This window comes from Equus caballus, chromosome 7 (genome assembly GCF_041296265.1).
Source record: "Equus caballus isolate H_3958 breed thoroughbred chromosome 7, TB-T2T, whole genome shotgun sequence".
Taxonomy (NCBI): Eukaryota; Metazoa; Chordata; class Mammalia; order Perissodactyla; family Equidae; genus Equus; species Equus caballus.
This window is the reverse complement of record NC_091690.1, coordinates 48234214-48255632: the sequence shown is the minus strand read 5'-3', so window position 1 is coordinate 48255632 and position 21419 is coordinate 48234214. Positions and strand designations below refer to the sequence as shown.

The 21419-nt window shown below is 39.8% G+C and overlaps 1 protein-coding gene and 1 pseudogene across 1 annotated transcript in view; one reads left to right on the top strand and one right to left on the bottom strand.

Moving 5' to 3' along the window:
* Window positions 1-302: 302 nt before the first annotated feature.
* LOC102148497 (zinc finger protein 791) overlaps window positions 303-21419 on the bottom strand; it is a 35494-nt gene continuing 14377 nt past the window's right edge. Inside the window, exons 2-4 of the mRNA XM_014741444.3 lie at window positions 4023-4149; window positions 3756-3816; window positions 303-3379 (exon numbers count right to left, since the gene is read on the bottom strand). Coding sequence (XP_014596930.1) covers window positions 2170-3379; window positions 3756-3816; window positions 4023-4149 — 1398 coding nt within the window. The 3' untranslated portion in view covers window positions 303-2169. The remainder of the gene's footprint in view (window positions 3380-3755; window positions 3817-4022; window positions 4150-21419) is intronic.
* Window positions 9689-16512, top strand: LOC111774284 (large ribosomal subunit protein eL42-like; annotated as a pseudogene).

Genomic DNA, 21419 nt, shown 5'->3' with positions numbered 1-21419 from the left:
CCACGTTACTGTTGCAGCTCACCGTCCTCTACGGTCTGTGTCCTTCTTACTAGAATTCCTTACACCCCTCTCTTTGACTACAAGTGCAATCCTGCAGGTCACTGGCCAAGAGGGCACTGAAAAAGCCATGATTTTATGTTGTGGGTTAAGAACGAATGAGAAATTAGTTTTGTGATAAAAATTGTAACTATAAAAGAATAAAAAATAAAGTTTGAGGAAAAAATACCTGAATTTGTATGCACATGACAAAATTGACTCATAATGTTCAATGAATAAAGAAAATTGCAAAGTATATCTGAAAATCCATAATTAAAACGGATTTTAATATATTCTCTGAGGAAATTAAAACCACAATTATATTTATTAGCACATGATCGATTAGAACAGTTGATAAAATACATCAATGAAACAACTACAGAAGCATTCATTTCACAAAGAAATGCACATAGTTTTAATGACATACAATCAAATATTATTGAAAACATATTGAAGGAATATGTTCGGCTATAAGTAACAGGAAACACAGTCTTCCTGACATAAGCAAGGTGACGTTCTCACATGGAAGAACTGGGCAAGGCAGCCGCTGCACGATGCAGCAGAGAAACGAACTCCCATGTCCTTCTTTTGACTGCCCCATTGTAGATGTCATATTGAATCAGGGAAACATGCTCACTAGCTCTACTAACAGCATAAGGTGTCTCCTATACACATTAGACCTTATTCAGATATCATCTAGAGAAGAGGAGAGTCAGAGAAGACTCCTAACCACAAAGGTCTGGATTGGTTTCCTGGTGGACACAAGAAGCCTTACAGAAAAATCCTAACACTAATGGATCTTTGATGTGAAACTTGTGAAAACATCAATGGAAAATACACCGCTAAGAAAATGGAATCCAAACAGTTGGTGATGGTTTTCAATATACTCTTGACTAACAGGGCAAAGAATCCAGAAAATAAGCTGGAAGATGGTTTCCTTGAAGCTCCTATGCAACTCTCTCTCTCCCTGTATGGTGGCTCCAAAATCTGACTACTGCCTTGTCTGCCTCTGCCTTCCAAATGTTACGAAAGTGAGGCTATTGGGGAATTCCAACAAGGAACCATAAAGGGGATGGATTCTTAAAGTTCTAGTTCTTCATATTACCCTCGTTGACATAACCCAACACAAGGGTGATGCGTCCAGCTCTAGATTTTGTTGCCCTCTCACAGGCCTCTACTTAACTCAAGGTCTATTCACCAAATACCAGGCAGAAGGAAGGACAAACAGCAAAGGCCCAAATATGAAAATAATTCACTGGAAAGTATGCTCTTTGATAAACTTGCCATAAATAAAAATTTTTTCCAACGGTTTAATAGCATGAAAAATAAAAACAGGCTCCTATAACCCTCCCCCAAAAGGAGCTTTCTCTAAGAAAAGAACGATATATACAATGGATGAGGCATATCCAGGAACTGCAATACAAGGCCAGTAAAAAATTCCCAACAAACACAAACTGTCATTTTCCAATGGCCCCTTAACACAGAACAATTAAAACATTACAAAAAATTAAAAAGAAAATACTATTAACTGATTTAAGGAAAAGGAACTACCTAGTATGCTTCTGTACCATTTATAAAGAATGCCTTTCAGAATTATCTCACTTCAATATTCAGTTCTGAAAGTAATTAATAGAAATCCACAATCCAATGTTGCACTTTAAGAAAGAGGCTTGGTAAACAATATATTTACAACTTTTATAACAACTCTTTCATTTTGAAAGTTTTCTAGAACATTATACACAAATTAATTTCCATCAAACTTTCTCTTATTACTCACGTTTACATTTCTTTTTGGTGGGAGTTTCACACAGAGGAACGAAGGCCTATTGAAGCATTTCCCACACTGCTGACTTTCAAGCAGTTTTATCCAGTGAGTCCTTTTATGCCTTCAGAAAGAAATGGGATGACAAAAGACTTTCCCACACCTTTTACATTTATATGGTTTTTCCTCTAGTGTAAATTCTCCCATATCCTCAAAAGTTAGCATGAGAAATAAAGGCTTACCCACTTTCCTGACATGCATAGGGTTTCTCTTCACTATGGGTTCTTACATGTCTTCGAAGAGAACTTGGAAAACTAAATGCTTTACTACATTTTTTACATTCATAAATGTACTCTCCACTATGATTTCATTTATGTAAATGGAAAACTTTGATGAGAACTGAAGGCTTTCCAGGATTCTTTACATTCATAGGCTTTCTCTCTAGTGTGAATTTTTTCATGTTTTCGAAGAAAACTGGTACGACTGAATGCTTTACTACATTCTTTACATTCAAATGGTTTCTCTCCAGTGTGACTCCTTTCATGTCTTTGAAATGCACTGGGAGAAATGAATGCTTGTTCACATTCCTTACATTTATAAGGTCCATCTCCGGTGTGAAAGATCATGTGTGATCGAAGCCTATATGAAGCTACAAAGGCTTTCCCACATTCCTTACATTCATAGGGTTTCTCTCCCGTATGAATTCTTTCATGTAGTTGAAGAGAACTGGAAGAAGTGAATGCTTTACTGCACATTCTACAACCATAGGGTTTCTCTCCAGTATGACGTCTTTCATGAATCCGAAGAATGCTGGTACGACTAAACGCCTTCCTGCATTCTTTACATTCATATGGTCTCTCTCCAGTATGAGTTCTCTCATGTCTTTGAAGTGACCAGAGAGAAATGAATGCTTGTTCACATTCCTTACATTTATAAGGTCCATCTCCGGTGTGAAAGATCATGTGTGAGCGAAGCTTATAAGGAGCTACAAAGGCTTTCCCACACTCCATACATTCATAGGGTTTCTCTCCAGTATGAATTCTTTCATGTTTTCGAAGAGAACTGGAAGAAGTGAATGCTTTACCGCATTCTTTACATACATAGGGTTTCTCTCCAGTGTGATTTCTTTCATGTATTCGAAGAAAACTGGAAGAATTGAATGCTTTACTGCATCTTTTACATTCATAAGGTTTCTCTCCAGTATGACTTCTTTCATGTACTCGAAGAGAACTGTAAAAAGTGAATGCTTTACTGCATTCTTTACATTCATAGGGTTTCTCTCCAGTATGAGTTCGTTCATGTATTTGAAGAAGACTGGGAAAAGTGAAGCCTTTCCCACATTCCTTACATTTATATGGCTTCTCTCCATATTTTTGATAGGCATATGTTTTCTGTTCACTGTGACATATAATGTGCCTATAAAGGAATGAATGATGCATGAAGACTTGTCCACATGCACTGCATTTGTATAGTTCAGCTCCAGCAGTTTTCTCATTCAGATTGGGATTTGGAACAACACTGAAGTTTTCTGCACACTGACTACCCTCTTCACTTTCATAGAGACCCCCTACCGCATCACTTCTGTAAAAAAAGAGAAGCACTTTATGAATGATTTCTTTACTAATGATTTTATAGTTTTTATGATTTATAGGAAAAGTCTGTTTTCTGCCTGTCTGAATTCTCTGAAATTGAATATACTAAACGCTGTGCAAGAGGACTTTATACTTGCTGTTATCACAATAGTGATAGTCATACATAGGGTTTATTAATACTGTTTCCAAGTGAACTATTTTGCAAAAACTGAAACTCTACTTCACATTGCAGAAAGCATATTTGGTGAAAATTTTCTAAGAACATCTAAATTTGAAACAAAAGTTTTATTTGTTTACTTCCTTTGAAAATTTTGTAACACACCAGGATTCTCACATGAGACACTGCTTTCTATTGTGTGACTCACCTTAGTTCTCTCTCCTGGTCTTTGTCCTGATCTTCAGCATCATGATCTTCCCATGTTTTTCCTGAAATGCAGACCCAGAAAGTTGATTACAAAGTATTAGAAATTACAGAAAAATTTTTAGATTCTAAGCACATGATGAGCTGTGACCATTTCTAGTTTATTTACCAACATACCCCCCTTTGTACATTCTCCATTTTGGAATAACACTGACAGGCAGGAAACACTTTTTCTCTAATTGAAGAAGTGAAGGAATATCCTCATTCTTACCTATTGATACCAGGTTCCAGAAAGTTTCCCACATCACATCTATGTAGAGTTTCTTCTGTGAAGGATCCAGTAAAGCCCACTCCTCTGGGGTGAAGTTCACAGCCACGTCCTCAACAGCCACTAAGTCCTAAAACATCACAAATATGTGTACAGTAGGATGCATAAGACTGACAGCACTCGACATCCATACTCCCTTTGTATGAAAGTTACATATGATTCTGTCTTCTCCAAACATTTATTCTATGATGTGATCATCAAAAACTTACTGTTTTTCTGTACACACTTCCTCATCAATTGAGCAGCATCATGAACACATGGAAATTGTTTGGACATTTCTACTGTGATCACATTACATCATATTTCTCTCTAATGGTAGGGTCCAGAGCATCATGAGAAAGGACAGAAATGCCATACAAATGAAACAAATATTATCATTTTAAGACCAATGATTCCTTACGAGAAAAATTCTTTCACCTTCTTCCTTATTACCCATGAGTTATAGAACTCCATGAGACAGAGGGTCAAATCTGCATGAGGTTTCAATGGATAAAAACATAGCAAAGAACTGGAAGCTCCTTTGTCTAGTCCCATCACCAAACAGAGAGTCCAGGAGGCCTGTAGAAATCAAATGTCTAACAAAGCCCAGCTGGCCACATTGTCCTAAAGTACTCCAGGCCATTACAAATAATCAGATGGAGCTGGTTGAACGTAAATATTCTTATTGGGAAGCATTGCTTTTAACTTGTGTAATATTTATCACAGACTCAGTTCTTTCTGTCTCTCTCTACATGATTTGATGGGGCCAGAAAATTATTTGGATCTTAGAGCTCAGACACAAAGAAAAAGGCGTGACAAGTTACACCATAAAATCCCCATACTCATGTGCCTCAAGGTTACTTCCTGCCAATGTTTAGGACACATAGTGAGATAAGAATGTGCAGCAAGAGTTCTTTCTTGTCAAAAGCCACAGTGTACCCTGGGCCTTGCTGTCCCTGAGGAACAGGTTAAGAGGAGCAAAGTGCAAGGGAGTTCATTGAAGTCCACAATGGCTGGATGGTAAATTTGCCCAAGATTAAAAATTATGTGAAGGGTTAAGAGTGCTTTTCTCCAAAAGAATGAAAATCTCCATTCTCTAACTTCAAGAGGAAGTGTTTCCTGACCAGCCACTCTAGATGATGTCCTGCCAACATGTGATCCCACAGTTAAGGAACAAAGCAGCTCTCATTTTTGACCTCACAAGAAGAAAACAAACAAATGAAGTGAACAACTCTTCTTACATCCATCAGAGCCTTGAGGTCGTAGGGAAAACCAGTGTCTCCAAAATTAGGGAGGAGAAAAAAAAGGGCATTTTGAAATATGCCCCAGATATTCTGTTCTTAACAAGGACTGTACTAAACAAAAATCCATTTCACCAGAGTTTAATGCAAAGACAAAGAGAACAAAAAAGACAGAACACAGTATCCATGAAGCTAGGACAACCTTCTTCAACAAAATATTGGCAAACTGAATACAGCAATACATCAAAAAGATCATACACCATGATCCAGTGGGATTTACACCAGGGACGCAAGGATGGTTCAACATCCACAAATCAATCAATGTGATACACTACATTAACAAAATGAGGAATAAAAATCACATGATCATCTCAATAGATGCAGAGAAAGCATCTGAGAAGATCCAACAGCATTTATGATAAAAACTCTTAACAAAATTGAGAAGGAAAGTACCTCAAAATAATAAAGACCATATATGACAAACCCACAGCCAACTTCATACTGAATGGGGAGAAACTGAATGCCATCCCTCTGAGAACAGAACGAGACAAGCGTGCCCACTCTCCACATTCTTATTCAACATAGTACTAGAGGTTTTGACCAGAGCAATTAGGCAAGAAAAAGGAACAAAAGGAATCCAAATAAGAAATGAAGAAGTGAAACTCACTGTTTGCAGATGATATAATTTTATTTACAGAAAACCCTAAAGAATCCATCAGAAAACTATTAGAAATAATCAACTACAGTAAAGTTGCAGGGTACAAAATCAACTTACAATAATCAGTTGCATTTCTATATTCTAATAATGAACTGACAGAAAGAGAACTCAGGAATACAATCCCATTTGCAATCACAACAGAAAGAATAAAATACCTAGGAATAAACTTAACCAAGGAGGTGAAAGACCTATACAATGAAAACTGTAAGACATTACTGAAATAAACTGATGATGTCTTTTTGACATAAAGAAATGGAAAGATATTCCACGCACATGGATTGGAAGAATAACCAAAGTTAAAATGTCCATACTACCCAAGCAATCTACAGATCCAATGCGATCCCCATCAGAATCCCAATGACATTCTTCACGGATATAGAGCAAAGAATCCTAAAATTCACATGGGGCAACTAAAGACCCTGAATAGCTAAAGCAATCCTGAAAAAAAAGGATAAAGCTGGAGGCATCACCATCCCTGACTTCAAAATGTACCACAAAGCTACGGGAATCAAAACAGCACGGTACTGTACAAAAACAGACACACAGATCAATGGAACAGAACTGAAAGCTCAGAAATAAAACCACACAACTACACACTAATCTTCAACAAAGGTGCTAAGAACATACAATGCAGAAAGGAAAGTCTCTTCAATAAATGGTGTTGGGAAAACTGGAAAATTGGAAAATGCACCTGAAACTTTAAAAAAACAAACAAACCCATCTCCTATCTCAAGGATCTCTCGGGTATTTGAAAGAAAAACTCTATTTGGTTCTGCAATTTTTTTGCCTTACTCATGTGTCTCTCAATCAATTTACACTTTAAAATCTAAAATGCAAATGGAGACTAGAATCAAGGGGCTGCAATCTTCAACGGATAAAGGAATCCAAGGACAGAAACACAAATACTCGAATCACCCCACAGAAGCAGCCTGCTTGCCTGCAGTTCAGAAGGAAAACTCACTTTCAGAAAGTGACCATATTCCCAAATTTAGAGTCTAAGCACTCCCAGTTGAGGTATAATCCCTACAGTGCTTTGGCTTGGTGGAGGAGGGTGGGGACCCCTGAGCAGCCACAGGAATGCACTCTGGAGCCCCACACACCCTCCCTCTCCTGTGAGCATGGAAGCACTGCCTCCCCCAGGCTCCCATCCTCACAAGTGAGGAAACTCTCAGCCGGATTCAGTCTAAGCTGCTGACCCACATGAACTCCAAATTCATGAACCCTTTGTCCACAGGACACAACACCTGATCTTCACAGACTTTCTCACTGTGCACAGATTACACTCCCAGTGCACCTACAGTGTGGGTGCAAAACTCAAACATAACATTAAAATGTCCAGGCCTAAGGAACCACAACCACAGCCTCAGAAAAGGCGTCACTCTCCACTCCATGAGCACGTGCGCCCCCAGCTTTCCAGGGCTCTGCAGCTCCTCTCAGGATAAAGGCTCCTTGCATGGGGGTGTGATCAGTAGGACACCTGCAGGGGGAGGCTCCCCAGGAAGAACAGCTGGGCATGCAAGGCCTTCCCTCTGCAGGCTCAAGGGGGCCTTAGCTTGGGTCAATGACAGCCTTTCCATGGAAAATAGAGAAGAATATTATTAGGCACTTCTACAAGCTCAACTAGAAAACTTCAAATATCTATTCCTTCTAGAAAAAAAAGATTCCAGTTAATTATTATTTCCATGGTAAGAAATCACACTTGAACACTTGTGGTCTGCACGTCTAAGCCCTGGAATTTCATTTGAAAACATCAAAAGAACAGACCTACAGACGTTCAGGGGAAGAAAGAGTGAAATACATATTCTTAACAAATGGAATGTAACACAGGAATATTTTATTTTTTCTGAAATTCACCTCTTTGTTGCCTGCTTGGAACTATTTTATATTGTCTTCCATGCTCTATTGATTAAATTTACTTATGCTTATTGAAAAACAGAGACTTAAAGTGAATAAATCTTTTCAAGGTCACAAACCCAGGGAGGGCCAAGACTGACAGGACAGATCATACAGGAAAATTTCTCAAGAGAAAACTTCACCCAAAGGACTTCCCATAGGGTGTCTGTGCCCAGAATGATTCTGGGGGAAGAGGCACAAGGATTTCATCCAACTTAGTTCCAGGTGGTTATTTTCTTTCCTCACAGGTAAAATATCCACAAACATAATCTTTAAAAAAGAGCCATCCATGGCGCTGGAGAATAATAATAAACAGTTAAAATACTGGGTTTGTTTGATGCACCATGGAGGACAAATATTTGATAAGGATGCTGTGAATCAGACGGGAAGTTGGAAATAAATTTAGGAATTTATTGCCAGTCCCAGTGATGAGCATCAAGGATGCCCCAGGGAGAGAAGGCCAAGGCGTCCTGCCCTACATACCGATCTATATCCTCCTCCTCATCCTCTGGGAAGCATAGGATGTCCTGACCTGATTCGACCTGATTAGTATCCAAAGTTATAGGACCACCTGATAACCAGACTCCACCTGCACTGATAGCATTTTAACAATTCTTTACAGGATCTTTCCTTTGTCTTGCAGACAAATAACTCACATATCTATGCCTTATAAATTTAGCCCTACCCTCAACCCACTGCAGCTCTTACTGCCCATGGGTCCTGTCCCCGTGCTACTCCATGCTATTCTCCGAATAAAACAGCACTACCACCAGACATTCAGAGTCCAAGAAATCCTTCTTTCGACTCCTCGGCCCCCCAACCCTGCATCACCAGGAAGAGCTAGGCTGGAGGAACAGGAATGTGGATTTGACACCCTGCTCCCAAAATATTTAGAAAACTCAGGAAAAAGGGGTGTTCCCTGGGGAGAAGGGAGGAACTGGAGACCCCACAGACCACAGCTCCTCCTACACACATACGCCAGAGGCCGAGTCATGATTCCCTGATGACCCTCCCTGTGGTCTCCGTACAATCTGGGGAGACATGTGGCTGCAGGCAGAGAGCTGCCCAGAGTGGCTGTGGGGTTGAAGTTGCCCTGTACACAATGATGGACAGAAAGCCCTTGGTCCCTGCTGCAAGCTCTGTCCACATGCTGTTGGCCTGAGGGGACTCAGGGTCAAGCAGCACCACAGGGGACTCAGGTCTGCAGGGTCAGGACATGACCATCTAGAGGCTGGATCCCACCACCGCCGCTTCCGACCAGCCCCTCCTCCCCATCTCCTCATCCCGGGGTGTCACAGTCACCATTTCTAGGTCTCCTGGGTCCCCCTGAGTCGTTCCTATGACCCCCACAGCCAGTGCAGATCACAGCACGACAGAGGGTGCCTCATAGCCACCAGGGACTATTAAATGTAGCTGATCCATGAACTAGAGTTGGGAGGGAGACCAGAAGTCCATGCAAGCATGGTTTTTTGCCCAGCGCACCTGCCCCAGCAACTCCTCTCATTAGACAGTCCAGAACACCCCACCACTTTGTGCCTGAGTGACAGTGGGCAGGAGGCTGCAGGGCTCAGCGGAGTCAGCCTAGGCTGCTGGCTGGAATCTGACTCACCTGGACGTTGGCATTTAAACAGAACTTTTTTCCTGACCTGGGGCTGCCTTTATGGTTTTGACCCAACCCTTTGTGAACACGTGGGCACAGGTGTGCTCAGGGAATTCCTGACCGAGTTTCCAAACGGAGCAAGTAAGCTTCCTTCAGTGCTGAGGGCACTCTTGCAAGCATGGTCAACATTCCTAAAATCTGCTGGACTTTGTCTAAGTAACGTGGCCAGCACCAACCCCACAAACTGACACAGTACAAGAAGGGCAAGGAAACTCTGTTTGCCCAGGGAAAGTGCTGTTATATCAGGAAGGAGAGAGGTTATGGTGGGCACACTAATCTGATCTTTTCAGAAAAAAGCTAAAACTATGTAGGGGAGGACAATTCCTCTACCCTCTAGGTCTTTCTGGCTGGTCTAGGAATTAAATTGACATGAAGCAGAATAATGGGAGAAAATAAACTAGTGTTTTGTTTTTTGTTTTGTTTTTAATAAAACAAAGTTTAATAACATGTATACATGGGAGAAACCTAGGAAAACTGAGTAACTCGCCAGAATGGCAGAAGTCACCACTTTAAACACCATCTTCAACTAAAGACAAAGGCAGGCGGTGGGAGTAGTGGTTTAGGGCTTCAAAGAAGAGAAAGGCAATTTACATGGAGACGGAAATGCAAATGTTACACAAGTTTTTGCTGGGCCATCTATAGACAATGGACCCAAAAGAGATCTTTTGATAAAACGGCCTTTGCTAGATGTCTTTCTGTCTTCCACACCTAGAATTACATATAGTCATAGAAGGGCCTGTCCCAGGAAGGAACTATCTTAAATTCTTTTAGGCAATTAGAGGGGAGGACAAAATTTCTTTCAGAGTCTCTTTTCCTTAAAAATAATCAAGCCAAAAAGACACATTTTGGGGCCAGTTCTGATCCCCCACAACTACAAAGAAGCTTGTGCTGAGCCTTGAATGTGTTGAGCCCAAGTGCAGATCTAAAGAATGCTGGCTACCAAGAGACGCAAGCGTTTTGAACTGGGAGGAGATAAGAACAGAAAGGGCCAAGTTCTAAGATTCATCTTTTATTATGAAGACAATAAAATTTTGAGGTTATGTTTATTTCAAAAAAAAAAAAAAAAAAAACAACCCAAAACAGCAAGTACAAACTGTGAGGGGGCCCAGGCCAGGTCACACTGAAACAAGAGGATCTTATGTCCTCTAGGGATCAAAGTCTTGGCATAACACTGCCAGGCCAATCAAGGAACTGTGACCCTTGTTTAGAAATGCAGACACTTAACTGTGACCTCACCATCTGTAATAAAGAGTCAGGCTCTGTTTCAATCTGTGATCCTTGCTAGTGATGAGCCTTCCGCCCATCCCTCCCCACCCCACTCATGTGGTACTCAACATAAAGAATCCCAGAGCTCTTGGCTCTGGTGGGAAGTTTGCATCCCACAGCCCTAGTCTGGGAGCAAGGACTCTTCTCAGTCTAACCACAGGGTGTCACATGTGCTCATTAAAGTCTCAGGTGAACATTTTACACTGTAAAGAAATTTATTTTAGATCAGTCTTTGCCTGTGTTTCTAGAGATCTTTCAAATGTTAACTGCTATAATATCCAAATCTAAGGGAACTGATCCCTATTTTCAGTGATAGAAGAAAAGCAATAAATCCTTATGAAAATATGGGATGCACCAGAAAACTCTGCCTTTGCACCCGAGTTTTACTGAGGTATAACTGACTAACATAGTTGCATATATTTAAAGACTACAACATGATTTGATATCCATATACAATATTTATACTTGAGAGACAGAATGAAGTGTTCTGGGTCGGCCCCGTGGCCAAGTGGTTAAGCTCGCGTGCTCCACTTCGGTGGCCCAGGGTTTTGCTGGTTCAGATCCTGGGTGCAGACATGGCACAGTTCATCAGGCCACGGTGGGACGGTGTTCCACACAGCACAACCAGAAGGACCTACAACTAGAATATACAACTATGTACTGGGGGGGCTTTGGGGAGAAGAAGAAGAAGAAAGAAGATTGGCAACAGATGTTAGCCCAGGTGCCCATCTTTAAAAAAGAATGAAGTGTTCTCACTACACACACACACACAAAAAGTAACTAAGGACCGAGGAGTGGAATTTGATGGGTTATATGGTAATTTTAGGTTTTATATTTAAGGAACTCCCAGACCTTTTTCCACAGTGACTATATCACTTTATATTCACACCACCCACATATGAGAGTTCAAATTTCTAAATATATCCTCAGTAAAACTCGTTATTACCTCATTGCATGACTCTCGCCATCCCAGCGGTTATGAAGTGGTATCTCAACGGAGTTATGATTTGCATTTCATTGATGACTAGTCCAGCATCTTTTCATATACTCTTGACCATCTGTCTATCTTCCTTTGAAAACAGTGTTCAGATGTTTTGCCATTTTTATATTTTTATTTGACTTTTTATAATTAAGTTTCAAGAGGTCATTAGATATTTTCGATACAAGTTCCTTATCAGATACATGATTTGCAAAATTTTCTTCCATTCTGTGGGTTGTGTTTTTACTTTCTTGCCTTAAAAAGTTTACTTTCAATTGTGGTAATATACACGTCATAAAATTCACATTTTCACAATTTTTTAAGTGTATAGTTAAAAAGCACATGTCAGAATGTGCTTTCTCAAGCTGGATAATACACCATTGTACGTATGTGCCAAATTTTTTTGATCCATTCATCTGCTCATGGGCGCTTGGGTTACTTCCAGCTTTTGGCTCTTTTGAATAAAGCTAATATAAACATGAGTTGACACGTATCTAAGTCCCTGCTTTTAATTCTATTTCAATTCCTAGAAGTAGAATTGCTAGTTCAGATGGTAACTCAGTTTGTCATTTTTTGGAAGAACCACCATGTTGCATTTCATGCCATCAACATAATTTTATATTCACAGCAATAGTGCACAAGGGCTCCAAAGGGTGTTTTCACTCTCCTGATAGTGTTCTTTCAAGTCCAAGTGTCATTAATTTGATGAAGTCCAAATTACCTATTTCTTTTTCCAGTTTTGCTCTTGGTGCCTTATTTAACAATTCTTTGACAATTCCAAGGTCAGGAATTTTTTCCTATGTTTTATCTAAGTGTGTTTACTCTTATGTTTAGGTCTTTATCCTTTCCGGTAAATTATTGTATGTGGTGTCACATAAGGATTAAACCTCTTTCTTTTGCATATGGCTATCCAGTTGGCCCATTGTCAATATATGCAAAGAATATTCTTGCCCCATAATTGGCACTTTTTCAAATATCAGTTGACCACAGATGTGTGGGTTTGTTTCTCAAATGTCAATCTTTCCCATAGACCTGTATATACATCTTTGCGTCAGTACCACACACTCTTGATGACCATTACATGTTACAAAGTTTGAAATCAGGAAATGTTAGTCCTACCATTTCATTTTTCTTTTTCAAGATTGCTGTGGCTATTATTTTTACTGTTTTTCAAGATTGCTATGGTTTCCTGGCAATTCCACATTAATTTTAGGAAAGAGCTTGCCAATTTGTATAAAGACATAACCTGGGATCACGACAGGTGTGTGCTGAATCTCAGATAATTTGGGGAATAGTGCCATTTCAACAATGTTAATTTTTCTGATTCCTGAAATTGAGATGTTTCCCATTTATTTATATATCTTTTATTTCTTTTGACCATATTTTGCAGTTTTCTGAGTATTTATTTTATACTTATTTGCTAAATTTATTCCTAAGTATTATATTCCTTTTGATTTTGTCAATGTGTTTCTAAATTTCATTATCAGATTGTTCATTGCAAGTGTATAGAAATACAATTGACTTTTATATTTTGATCTTGTATCCTACCATTTTGCTGACTTTAATTATCAGTTCTAATAAGTTTTTTAGTGGATTCCCTTGAGTTTTCTAAAAATAAGATATCTCAGCTGGAAATAAAGATTGGTTAGAAAGATGTAAAACTATCTTTATGGATTTTATTTCCTCTTCTTGCATAATGGTTCTGGTTAAAATTCCAGTACATTCTAGAATGGATGTGCAAGAGCAGACATCCTTCTTTGATTCCTTATCTTCAGGCGAAGGCATTCACTCTTTTACAATTAAATGTAACATTAGCTGTGAGCTTTCTTAGACAATCATTATGGTGTTAGGAAATTTCCTTCTACTCCTCGTAATCTGAGTGTTTTAATCATGAAAGGGTACTGGATTTTGTCAATTATTTTCCCTGAGTCTATTGAAATGATCTTGCCATTTTTTATTTTTACTCTATTGGTATCCTTTATTTCAAAACTGGATTTTTACATGTTAACCCAAATTTTCCTTCTTGGAATAAATCCCACTTGGTCATGGTGTATGATTCTTTATATTGCTGGATTGGATTTGCTGGTAATTGTTGTACTGGCCTCACAAAATGAGAGTGAAGTATTCTCTCCATTCTAATTTTTAAAAGAGTATGTGAAGTACCAGGGGGAAGGTGGGAGGGGGGTGGGCACAAAGGGTGAAGTGGTGCACCTACAACACGAATGACAAACATTAATGTACAACTGAAATCACACAAGATTGTAACCTATCATTAACTCAATAAAAAAAAAGTGTGTGTGAAGAATCAGTATTAAGTAATCTTTCAATTCTTTTATAATATTTTTTTATTTTAGTAATGTCAGTAATATCCCTCTTTCTTTCTGATTGTATTAATTTGAATCGTCCCCATTTTCTGTAGGTCAGTGTGGGCGAAGATTTGTCAATTTTGTTAATCCCTCCATAGAATTCACTTTTGCTTTCACTGGTTTTCTCTGTTTTTTCTATTCCACATCTCATTAATTTCTGTTCTAATTTATATTGTTTCCTTTTCTCCTTGCTTTGGGTTTGGTACCTCATCTTTTTAAGCCTGTGAAGGGGAAAGTTCATGTTATTTATTTGAGATCTCTCTTTTTGGTTAGTATAGGCCTTCATGGCTATAAATTCATTTCTTTGTATTGTTTTAGATTCAGGCCATAAACTTTGACCCTTCAGGTAGGATATAATGTTTCTCATTATCTCTAGTGATAGTTTTTGTTTTAAAGTCTATTTTTCTAGAAATTTGTATCATTTCTCCGGCTATCTTGTGGGTGCTGTTTACAGACGTATTTTTCTAGAGCTTTTACTTTCAATCTGTTGGTATCTTTGAATCTAAAGTGTGTTTCCTGTTCATAGCGCATGTTTAGATCATGGCTTTATTTAATTTTTTACTCTGAGGTGACAATCCCTTCCTCCTGTTTGGATAACGTAATCCATTCACATATAGTATTACTGACACAGTTGCAATTACACCTGTCATTTTACTTTTTGTTTTCTACAATTACAATTCTCGTGTTATAGATAGTTCTCTTGTCCTCCTTTATGGCTTTCTATTGTATTAATTGAATATGTTGAATAATTGAATAATATAAATACATATAGATTGAATAATATAGCACTTTAATTTTTAAATGATTTCATTATATTTGAAGTGTTTTTTAGGAGTTGCTGTACTATTTAACACATACATCTTAATATACAAGAAGAAACTTCAAATTCATGCTAGGTTAATCCAGTGATACATGGAATTTTTACTCATATATAGCTCTATTCCCTTTTGTCATTTTTGTGGTATTATTGTTATGCAGATTCTATCTATTAATGATATAACCAGGGTATCTTGTTACACCTATTTCTTTATGATCTGTAGTCACTTCCTTCACCCAACAGTTTTGCTTCCACCCAAGAACTTTGTGCTTTTAATGAGAAACAAATTACACATATATTATATTTCTACAGAATAAGCACAACAGCACATTAAAAACATAGAACTTCACATTTCTTTTGATATCAGCTAAAAGAAAAAAAGAGAAAATAGATAATTATTCTGTCTTTCATATTTACATAATATACTGGTGTTTTTGTTTCTTTATGTTGTTAGCAATTACCATCCTGGGTCACTTGCTTTCAACATGAAGATCCTTCAGTAATCTTATAAGGCAGTTGGCTATTAACACATTTTCTCAGTTTTTGTTTACCTGGGAAAGTCTTTATTTCATCTTTATATTTTACAAGATACTTTTGGTGAATATAGGATTCTTGGTTGACAGATTTTTTTCTTCGTTCACTTTCAATGTGTTAGCCCACTGCCTTCCAATCTCCCTTTCCTCTACTGAGACATAACTTGCTAATTTTTCCTGGGGTTTCCTGTAAGTGACTTTTCACTCTTTTTCCCAGTGTATGTTTCCTAATTTCTTTTACCTTTGCATGTCTCATATTTTTAACCAGACATTTCCGATAAAATGTTGTAGCAACTCTGGTTACTGATCCCCTTCCTACCAGGACTTTTTATTTTTATTAGCTTATTTATTTGTTCAGGAACTGGATGGAACACTTTACTTAAGTCTATGTCCTCCACACAGTGAAGCCTCTGATATAGCTCCTAGAATTGTCATGGCATTGTGCAGATCTACTGTCATGAGACAGTGGCATTGGAGGGCTCTCTTCCTCTTTCATGGATACACTCCATGGTTAAACTAGATTAACTGCTGGCTGATTGCTCTACTGTTTTCAATAATGCCTGGGAGCCATAACTTGCTCTACCAAATACTCCAGTGAAATTCTGGCTCCTTTGTAGAAATACTTCCTGTAGTCCCTGTTTGATACTTGTTCTGACCCTTGGAAACATCCTTCCAGCAGTCTAATTCCCTGTTTTTTTCCAGAAAACTACTCAGCCTACAGTCCAAGCTGTATCTTCATTAAATACACACATCTACTAATTGCCTTTCACCTCATTCTCCACTTTCCTATGAGTGTCCTTTGACTTGAACTTTTCATGATTTTTTGCTGGCCAAGTTAATTCCTTTGGGGAAGGAATTAAGAGCTGTGGTTTTATGGCTGGTTTCTCCCCCATTTTCAGGCAATATCTCTGTGCCAGCACTCTGGAAGTGTGGCGGGGACAACAGGAAGCCCCTGAAGAATGGGTGACAATCCCATTCTAGGGGCTGAGTGATCAGTGCAGTGGAGAGACAGCAGCCAGAGTCCTCTTGATTGTCTCATGTTACAGCCACCTCATGAGCTGGGGAAAGAGTGGCCATTCTCAGCACAGCACGAGCACAGCAGAGCCTCTGCACCATGAGGAGGGGCTGGGGCAAGAAGGGTGTCCCCACTTTTCATGTGAACCAATGATGCACTGAAATTCAGCAACAGGTAGCTGAGAGCAGGATGGGTAATATTGAAGTCCTGCTCATTCACAGAAAAAGCCCTTGTTCTGGAAGCTTAGGGAGAGAGCTTTTGGGTGCAGCTCTCTAGAGAGTTCACTTGGTGAGCTGAGATCAGAGAGGAAGTGGACACAATTCTAATACCACAGTCTCCCCTTTCTCACAGAATTTCTATTGATTTTCTTGAATAGATGTTCATTTGCTGTTTGTCTTTAGGACAATTTCCAGAGGCTTTAAATGGTTGTGTTTTGTTTTTGTTGGGTTTTTTAATTTATTTATCTTATGCTGAGGAAGAGTCACTCTGAGCTAACATCTGTGCCAATCTTCCTCTATTTTGTATTGGTCACCACCATAGCGTGTCTAATCAGTGGTGTAGATCATGCCTGGGATCTGAACCTGAAAACCCAGGTTGCTGAAGCAGAGTGTGCCTAACATAACCACTACATCATGAGACTGGCCCCTAAATGGTTGTTTTAAAATAATTTCCACCAGTTTCACTGTGGAGTGGGTCAGTGGAGCTCCTCATATTATACCACCCTGGTACATTTAATGCTCTGCCCATAGTGGAAAACCCTCTCTGTATTGATACACAATTGCACTACAGTCTGTAATATCAACTGTCATTTTATAGAGAAACAGAATTGAGAAAATTAATGTTTATGGTTTGTAGAAATGTACTGCATACTTCAACAAGATTTTATTGAGAGGGTTAACAGATAGAGCTGTGGCTTCCCATTAAAAATATATTAGTCATCTGACTTGAAGGTAAGACTTTAAACCATAAAACTTCTGGAAGAAAATATATGTAATACACTCTTTGACATCAGTCTTAAAAGGATCTTCTCAACTACCATCTCTTCTTGGACATGAGAAATAAAAGAAAAAATAATCAAGTGGGACTTCATCAGACTAAAGAGCTTCTGCAAGGCAAAGAAAATCAGGATCAAAACAAAAAGACAACCCACCAACTGGGAGAAAATATTTGCAAATCATGTACCTGATAAGGGGTTAATCTCCACAACATATAAAGAACTCACACACCTCAACAACAAAAAAAACAAACAACCTGATCAAAACATGGGCAGAGGACATGAACAGACATTTCTCCAAAGAAGATATACAGATGGCCAATAGGCACATGAAAAGATGTTCAACATCACTAATCATTAGGGAGATGCAAATCAAAACTATAATGAGATATCACCTTACACCCATTAAAATGGCTATAATCACTAAGACAAAAAATAACAAATGTTGGAGAGGATGTGGAGAAAAGGAAACCCTCATACACTGCTGGTGGGAATGTAAACAAGTGCAGCCGCTATGGAAAACAGTATGGAGATTTCTCAAAAAACTGAAAATAGAAATACTATATGACCCAGCTATCCTACTAGTGGGTATCTATCCAAAGAACTTGAAATCAACAATTCAAAGTGACTTATGCACCCCTATACTCATTGCAGCACTATTCACAATAGCAAAGACATGGAAGCAACCCAAGTGCCCATCAACTGATGATTAGATAAAGAAGATGTGGTATATACACACAATGGACTACTACTCAGCCATAAAAAATGACAAAATGATCCCATTTGCAACATCATGGATGGACCTGGAGGGTACTATTAAGACAAACACCAGGTGATTTCACTCACATGTAGAAGATCAACATACACATGGACAAAGAGAACAGTTCAATGGTTATCAGGGGAAGGGGGCAGAGGGTGGGCACGGGGGGGGAAGGGGGGGCACTTCTATGATGATGAACAAGTAATAATGTACAACTCAAATCTCACAATGTTGTAAACTATTATTAACTCAATAAATACAAAACCCCCCAAAACCAAATATATATATATGTTGGTCATTTGATAATAAACTATTGTTTAAAAATAAAACCACAGGGCCCAAATGGAGTCACTTCTTCTAGGCCCAGGTTACCAAACTAGGGCTTAATACCTAACCTAACTGCAGCTTCAACCTTCCCCAGGAAAGTACGCTAACCAGTCAGTATACGATTTTCTGGTCAGCACCAACGAGGTAATCTGCCACATGGCTCTATCCCCCAAATGAAGATGAAGCAATCCACCTAACAGGACTCTTTTGTCCTCAAAGGGAGGGAACCTTGCCTGAAATACTCCTCTATTCTGTTTATGACCTCCTTGTCCTGCCTTTAAAGCCATTCCCTTTCTGTAGCCCTTTGGAGCTCCTCTCTATTTGCTAGACGGGATGCTCCCCAACTGATTAATGGCTCAATAAAGCCAATTAGATCTTTAAAGTTTACTCGGGTGAATTTTTGTTATTCAACACTATTAAGAACAACACATGGTTCATGCACTTATCTATCATAAAATGTTTACTGTGAATATCAAGTTTCAAAAACTCAGCCTGAGATTTCAAAGTGTGTCTAAAGGCTGCTCCTAGCATGGCTTCTAGCCTTGGCATCTAGACTCCCCGTGCCCATGCAGATAACAATGTAATTCATTACGTGTAAGTCTTTTCAGCATTTATGCAAAAAGCAGCAATTTAAAGAACATATTTTTTCTTCCCCTTGATATGCAAAGATCATGTGGTTTACTTTGTGAAATATGCTTGGTTTTCTTGTTCATGTAAAAATGAATCCTGCATCTATTTTCATAACAATGGTGATGTGCCACCAGCACATGTGATAGAGAACCCTGGAGAGCTGCAACTACTGTCCCTAACCAGGCCATCCCTGATCAAAGATGGGACCCAAAGCAGGATAAGTCAAACTCCAGCCATCATGCTAGAGGATGCCCTGGCCAAAGGTCCACTTCATCTTCACATTTTTACAGACCTGTAAATCATTGCCAATGGTTTCGGTGACTGGCAACAAAAACAACAGCAACTCCTTATCCAAGGTCACATTTTTGGAAGAAAACACTCTGGGAGAATCTTGCTCATAATCATGCAAATACATAAGAAGCTCACACATGTCTCTGCATGTACTAAACATCAAACCGCAGAGCCTCACTTCAACCCTCAAGCTGATAAACTACTTACAATTTGTGAAACACATACTGACACCTCAGCTGTACTCACAAGCAGAGAAAAGAAAGGGGATGGGGAGGCAGGCTTTGGGGTATCAAGCCATTGAGGTGTCCCTAACACACACAGACACACAAACTCTCAGAGTTACTGAGTCAAAGACATACAGATGCTTCCACAGACACAGAGAGCCCAGGCCCTCTGCACTCCTCCCCACTTTTCTTTACTCTTTAGGGCCCATCATCAGATATGTTGTATAATTTTATTTATATATCTTCTTTGTTCTCTCCTAAAACGTCAGCTTTAAAGCAGAGGGGATATTTGCTCTGCTTTGTTCACCAAAGCACCTGCCAGAAGGCCCGTCACACCAAAACTTCTTGCATAACATGGCTCAGAGAGAGACAGACACACACAAACGGAAGTTTTACACAAACCTCATCACAGGCCCAGGTCTTCACAAAGTCAATTGTTCTCACTCCCCTCCCACCTGGTAGAGGGGTGTCTCCTGGCTCCCAAACCAATCCCCAAAGAGGGGGGTCTCAACCCCTCCAGATGGGGAAGGGATTTCACCCTTCCTGACACCACACAGTACAAACAGGACATCTCTACAAAAAACACAACATGGGAGACTGGAGGCCAGTCAGGGCCCAAAACGGCTGAAGTCATGACGTTCCAGCCCCTCTCACTGCTATAAATGCATCCAGAAACCCCCTTATCATGAATTGTCCCTTTGTCACTTTGCTTTTCTATTGTGAGCTCAGTGAGGGGACCAAGGTGAGCATCTCCTCGCTCAGCCCCCATGTCCCCTGCTGCAGGCTCCTTGGGAAACATCAGCTCTGCTGTGGACTCACATTCCCACAGACCTCACTCCGTCCTCCCATGGTGGCGCCACCATCTTCACTGAACACTTTCTCTTTAGGATCAGTGTCCAATTTGTGCCCTTGAGATTTTAACTTACAGAGGTGACTAAATGACAACACAAACAGGCCAATGCTATTAAAAGATTTTTGTGACTTACATTTCCCAAGATAAGTGGCACACTATGCCAGGCAGGTCACAGAAGATGCATCAGGGTTGCTCAGGAGGCAGAATCAGGAGGGGGACACAAACCTAGGCCACAGCCTTCATTTGGGTCCACAGGAAATGTGAGTCAGGGCAGAATGAGCAGCTCAGGACTGGCTGCTTTGAACTATCCCAGCAGCCTTTGGGGCCTAGGGACGGTCCTCAGTCATCTGGTTCCTGGCCCTGGGGTGGGTTTAGGGCAGGGAATACTGTCTGGCGTGTGAGAGGCAGATAAGGAGGTCTGTAGGGACAGGGCACTGGATCGGGCGGGATGCACATGAGAGGCCTGCTCCAGACAAGCTATCCACTGCCAACATGGAATGAGGTGCCCCTGGGAGGGGCAGGGTCTCCCTATGTCTGAGAGGCCCCCCAAGATGTGAGAACATCTCAACAGACAGAAAACAAAACACACGATTAACAATCACAAAGAAGACAAGGATTTGTCTGCTCACGTCAGTTCAATTCAACGTGGTGAGGGAGGTGCTACCAGGGCAGTTAGGCACCAAGTGAAATAAAGCATTCCAGATTTTAAGGACATACGCACACAGCCCCCCAGACAGACAGACAAAAATCACACGGGCTCTCTCACTGGACACACATGTGCGCACACCCACACA